Raw genomic sequence first — 6,364 nt, forward strand, 5'->3', positions numbered from 1 at the left:
CTGTTTTTTAGAAGGAATGGAAATTGTTGTCTTTTAAAGCAGAGTTTTATGAATGAAGAAATTAAGGATGACAACAAGCTAAAGGCATATGTCACTTGCCTCTGGACGCTGGTTCCTTTGTGTTTCCATCATAAAAAGTGAAGTGGAAAAACACTGGTGCTAAAATTTGGGTTAGAGTATCTGGAGCCTGTATCACATGTGGCAAGTGCTTGTCCTGGCAGTAGAGATCTCCCTTGTACAAGTCAGAGCCCTCCAAGGTACCAGATTCTTCTTACTGCACAGGTTCCTCTAACCTGCCTATGATCTGGTAGAGTTCGAGGTGTTATGGTTTGTTGCCAAGCTGTTTACCAGAAGTGTCACCACACCATTTTCCATATGCTGTAAAACCAAATCCATGAGGTCACTATTTTAGAAGGGAGAGAGCATTTCTGGGTCTTTGGTTTGTTTTGGTTTGATTTCTATAAGGGCATGAAGTTGATTTCAGATGAGGAGTTGGGAGGGAGAGGTATTAGGCTAAGAATTTTGAAAGGTTCCTTGTGGATATTCTTTTCTGGCCTTCAGGTGTACATGTGAATTTCTTAAAATTACCACGCACGACATCATTCTGCCTGGAGACCGTGCAAAAACATGAGAGACAATATCACACTGATCATGGGAAACAGTGCTTTCCTCTTACTGACCAGTGGCCAGAGACTGTCTGTAGCAGAGTTACAGGACAGTGTGGCAGTAACCATTGCCACATTAAAGAGAATTGGCATTTTGATTGTGATATAGATCAGTATCTGGGAATGAACAGTGAAAGAAGAACTGTTGGCTACTCGATTATAAGAGAGTTGTGAAGTACCAGATTTGAAAAAAGCTGTTTTTTATCAAACAGAATGAAATGAAAGCCTAAACCCAGCTAGGCTAACCCAGCCCCCTGAATTAACACAACTGCATTGAGACAATTGCCCAGCAATGGCAAATTCAAGAGAGAAAAAGTAAACAATTTGGACTAGGACAAGCGGTGACTCCCTTAGAACAGAGGAGGGACAGCCCCCTTATTACCAAATACCATTTTTGCCTGAGGCCTTTGCAATATGCAGGGTTGCATGTTGCAATATGTCCAGCGTGGTACCTTATCATTTTATAGCAACTTGTCTTTTTACCAACTTATTACTTGAAATGATCATAGAGCCTGTCTGTTTGCTGTATCCAGGCTGTGATATATTTTCCTAGTGGTTTGGTTTTTAAAAAAATAAAGGTTAAATCTTCCCCCCACTATTGTGTTTTCTTTCCATATATCTGGATAGCGAATATATAACTTTCTCAGTGTGCTTCTTGTAATGTGTGAAATAAGATGTCCAGAAGAGTGGAAATTCATTATTATGGTTCATATGCAGAAATGGTTCGTTGTAAATGGGAAAAACTTTGAGGGAAGGCTAGAGTTTTTATGACTTGAAGTTCATCAATGAGGAAAAGAAACTAAGGTTAAAAAGAGAAATTCCATATCCATGTTAGGTCTCTGGTTTCAACCAAACACTAACAGCAGGTGGTGGGAAAGGTACACAGCTCTGACCCCTCCAGAGAGAGTTCAATGTCTAGGATTTTGAGAACCAAAGAAGTAAAAAATATATATGATTTTAAGTCTTTACTATCAATGGTATTTTAATAGAGGGGAGGACACATAACATCAATAAGGGGACCTCGTCCCAAACCAGGCAAGGTGAGGATCCATGTGAAACCCAAATTTTACCTGTAAAATGACCACTTATACCGGGTGCGGTGGCTCACACCTGTAATCCCAACACTTTGAGAGGCAGAGGTGAGAGGACTGCCTGAGCCCAAGGGTTTGAGACTATCCTGGGCAACTTGGCAAGACCTCTTCTCTACAATAAATCAAAAAATTAGCTGGGTGTGGTGGCACATGTAGTGCCATGTAGTTCCGGCTACTAGGAAGGCTGGGGCGGAAGGATCCCCTGAGCCCAGCAGGTCAAGACTGTGGTGGCCATGAGCGTGCCACTGCACTCCAGGCTGGGCAACAGAATGAGACTTCAACTCAAACAAACAAACAAAAAAATGACCGCTTATGTACCTAATCCTCAATTGTACCGTACATCTTTAAAATAAAAATTGAATAAAGCCATTCCCGAATATTAGGAATGAGCTGTATTTTGGAGAACCATCTCTTACTTAAAATCAATAAAGTCTTCTATTTTGATCAAATCTATATTCGTGGATTCTCCTATTTTCTGTAACAGCTGGGAATGAGTCGGAGACCACTTCTTACACTTAAGCGTGATGTGAAAAATCACCATCTCATTTTAGAGGTTTGTGTGCTGCATGTCATGTGTTATATTTAGGGGCAGTAGCTTATTAGTGGGTTATAGAAGCAGTGTTGCCAAATTTGGGGGCTTGGCCTGGCATGGTGGTTCACGCCCACTAAAGAGAAAGGGCATTTTGATTCCGATAGTCCCAACACTGGGAACCCAGGAGTTCGAGTCCAGCCTGGGCAACATAGCAAGGCCTCGTCTCTACCAAAAAAAAATCAGTCGGGGGTGGTGGTGCACGCCGTAGTCCCTACTACTCGGGAGGCTGAGACCGAAGGCTCGCTTGAGCCCAGGAGATCGAGGCTGCTGTAACCGGGATCATGCCACTGTACTACAGCCTGGGCGACAGAGTGAGACCCCAACTCAATAAATGAAATAAGATCTATTTTTCTGAGCCATCGCTCGAGAACAGATTCAAATTCTTGGAGACAGGTCAGGTCACCTTACACTCTCCTGATGCAGAGGCTACTGATTTACATGTTAAACTCGAGGCTTGGCCTGACAGCATACTGTAGGAATGCACGCCAAATAAATATGAGGAGCCTGCTCCCTTAGGGCTTGCAGTCATTCAGTACGTATATCAAGAAAATGATCGATGCAATCCAGAGGTGGGGGATTGGCCGAGTATGCGAAGCTAGAGACGGAACCGTTATCTCAATCTTACACAAAGGAAACGGAATTGAGAAACGTACCTCGAGGCACCGCCCCTCTGCCCTGGCCAATCGCTGACGACGTAACCGGAAACCGCCGATCGCTCAGGCTTCCCCTAAGCATCGCGATGTGAAATACGAACACTGCCGACAATCGATTGGCTAATGGGACCGCTGACGTCAGACGCAAAACGCCGGGCCTGCGGCGCGAGCGTGAGAAGACCGCGAATTCGCTTTTGAGGCGTCTCTGAGCCCACGGAGCCGACGCCATGAGCAAGGCCCATCCTCCCGAGTTGAAAAAGTGAGTATGTGTGAGGGCCGCACCGACGCGGTCGCTTCTTCGCGTGCCCGGAGTGCCTTGGGTCCCTCTCGCTTGCCGTATGCCTCGGGTCCCTTCACCTGGTTTGTTGCTCTGGTCCCAGGCCGCCACCCTCCCGGCCGGGGCCGCGGGCTTCCGTGCTCCTCGCGCAGAGGTTGCGCGTGGGCGCGGCGGGGTTGGTGGCCGCGGGCAGCCGGGCTCTTCCGTCGGCCCTCTGCGAGCACCCGAGTTCGCGGTTCCCGCCTCCTACACGCTCTCCCTCCGCGCTCGAAAGTCGCGATCGCCCTTTGTGGAGCATCTTGGGTAGCGCGGAATCGGAGTCCGAAAGCCGCCTTGATCCTAGAGGAGGTGTGTGTGGCTGCTGCTTCGAAATTCCATTCCTAGCCGGGCTCGGTGGCTCAGCCTGCAATCCCGCGCCTTTGGGAGGCTGAGGTGAGTGGATGGCCTGGGCCCGCGGGTCCGAGGCCCGCCCGGGCAACTTGGCGAGACCTCGTCTCTGCAATAAATCAAAAATCAGCCGGGCGTGGTAGCGCGCGCCTGTTTTTCCGGCTCCTCGGAAGGCCGAGGCGGAAGGCTCGCCGGAGCCCAGCGGGTCGAGGCTGCGGTGGCCGGGAGCGGCCGCTGCACTCCGGTCTGGGCGGCAGAGTGAGACTCCAACTCAGAAAAAAAAAAAAAAGAAATGCCATTCCTTTTTTTTTTTCTTTTCTTTTTTGAGTTCCCATTCCTTCTTCTTACCTTCTTGTACTCAAGTTAAACTTGGATATCGTGTGTTACCTTGCCCTAATCTAATACTAGAACTGTGTGAGAACGTATTCCTAATCAGAGAAAGCTAGTTTTGGAGGGGTTTTTTTGCTTGTTTTGGTTTTTGGGTTGACGTCTCACTCTTCGCCCAGACTGGAGTGCAGTGGCATGCTCACGGCCACCGCAGCCTCAACCTGATGGGCCCCCGGCAATCCTTCCGCCTCAGCCTTCCAAGTAGCCAGAACTACAGGCGTGCACTATCACGCTCAGCTGATTTTTTTTTTTTTTTTTTTTTTGATGTGTTGTAGAGACGAGGTCTCGCCAAATTGCCTGGGCTGTTCTCGAACCAGCAAGCTCAGGCAATCCACTCGCCTTGACCTCCCAAAGTGCTGGGATGACAGGCTGAGCCACCCAGCCCAGCCAAGTTATTCTTTTATTGTGAGCTGTTAATATCTTGTAAGTATCCTTTGGTTTAATCAGGAATTTGTGAAATGGTGACTTTTTTTTTTTTAAGTAAAAGGACCATTCTCATCTCATAATCGTTAAGATTTCCTTTCTGGTTCTTTTTTGGATAGAGACAGGCCTCACTGTGTTGTCACGCCCAGCCATCTGGTGTCAAACTTTTGGGCTCAGGTAGTTCTCCCACCTGTGCCTCCCAAAGAGCTGGGATTACAGCCCTCAGCCACCACGCCTGACTTCTTTTCTGATTCTTTGAGAATTTCGGAGAATGAAGCTAATTTTGATACCTTTCTCTTTTCATCCCTAGGTTTCATGAATTATGAAATCCTGTCATATCTGCCTCAAATGACTTTCACATTTTTTTCTTCCTTTACTTTCTTGTAAATACCACCTTTTTACACCTTTTTGCCCTCCCTCTGGTTTAGTATATAACTTTGTGGTTCTTAAATGGGGAGTAGGGAGTCTTGTGCTATCAGCATCTAATGAGTAGAGGCCAGAAATGCTGCAAAACATTCTACAACTTAATGGATTGCCCCAACAGTAAAGAATTACCTGGCCCCAAATGTCACTGCTGAAGTTGAGATATCCTCCCTGGCTTAACTGAATTCTTCCTCTCACCTCTTTTTTTTCCTTTTTAAGAGACAGTCTCTGCCACCCAGGCTAGAGTGCAGCGCCCCCCGCCCCCTTAAAATTTGCTGACACAATAGTCTTGCCAGTGACTGACTCTGCTTTGATAACTTATCATGGTCTATAAAATCTAGTCCATACTTAGCCCAGCGTCCAAGCCCCTCCATCTGAAATTCAACCACCAAATCTTACAGCCACCAATATTTGAGTGCTCGATACTCCAAACTGAATGAACCATTTATATTTGCTCAAACTTTGTCAAATTGAAGTTTCAAAATATGCATTTATTTTACTAAAATATGCTAATTGCTAAGAACTGTCCTGAACATTGGCATTTGATGCTTTAATAGTAAATAAAATCACACTACTTGTCATTTCAAATATAAAATAAAGCACCTATTGAGTTGGATATGGTTTGATTACTGTTTGCTATTTTTAAAACTTTGTTTAGTTTGGAAATACCAAGATGTAATGAAATATTTTTATTAATATAAAATCCAATCGTTGAAAATTAGGTCAGTGAAAACATTGTATTTAATAATAAGGATTTTTGGTGACTCACATTAGTATAAAGACTATTTATTACAGTTTTTAAAAAATTCTTAGTTTGCTTTGCAACTAATTTAGATAACCCATTACTCCCTCACCCTTTACAGCAATACATGCTTTTAATGTTTCTAATTTAATTATTTCTGTTGTATAAATTTTAGCCAGTTATTTTAACTATACCTACTTCTATACTTGTTTAAGCTTAAAATTTTTTAATTACTTGTATAATCCTTACCCTTTTCCTTTTTCAGATTTATGGACAAGAAGTTATCATGTAAGTTTGTTACTTTGTTGGTTTGTTTCTTAATTGCTTTTACATATTGTGGCAATATGTGTTTGGAGCAAATTTATAAAAATATAGCGCATATAAAACCTCTGTTTCATACCCATTAATTAAGCAGTTAAGTCTAACTAGACAATTTTACTTACCTAATTTCTGATATTCAATAAATGTAACAGCACTTGAGACTTTCAGTTATTTCATATAAGCCTTCCCTCACTTTGACGAAATTGACAGGATTTGTTCTATGTTGTCATATTTGAAAATCAATCAACCTTTTTTCCATTAAAGCTATGAGGACTTAAAAGTAAAACAAGTTAGCCAGGCTCGGTGACTCAGCCTGTAATCCTAGCACTTTGGGAGGCTGAGGTGAGTGAATTGCCTGAGTCCGCAGGTTCGAGACCCACCTGGGCAACTTGGTGAGACCTCA

The 6,364-nt window shown here is 44.2% G+C and overlaps 1 protein-coding gene across 5 annotated transcripts in view; it reads left to right on the forward strand.

Moving 5' to 3' along the window:
* Nucleotides 1-3,140: 3,140 nt before the first annotated feature.
* Nucleotides 3,141-6,364, forward strand: part of SNRPG (small nuclear ribonucleoprotein polypeptide G) — a 6,638-nt gene continuing 3,414 nt past the window's right edge. The window contains exons 1-2 of one of the 5 annotated variants that reach the window (XM_008062368.2): nucleotides 3,141-3,260; nucleotides 5,906-5,928. In XM_008062368.2, the coding sequence (XP_008060559.1) occupies nucleotides 3,229-3,260; nucleotides 5,906-5,928 (55 nt within the window). In that variant the 5' untranslated portion in view covers nucleotides 3,141-3,228. Of the gene's footprint in view, nucleotides 3,261-3,290; nucleotides 3,627-3,675; nucleotides 3,711-4,395; nucleotides 4,476-5,905; nucleotides 5,929-6,364 lie in introns of those variants that run through there. The other 4 variants (XM_021714651.1, XM_021714653.1, XM_021714654.1 and 1 more) reach the window with 4 other exon arrangements.

This window comes from Carlito syrichta, unplaced genomic scaffold (assembly GCF_000164805.1).
Source record: "Carlito syrichta isolate Samal-C Ts95f unplaced genomic scaffold, Tarsius_syrichta-2.0.1 Scaffold305689, whole genome shotgun sequence".
NCBI classification, from domain to species: domain Eukaryota; kingdom Metazoa; phylum Chordata; class Mammalia; order Primates; family Tarsiidae; genus Carlito; species Carlito syrichta.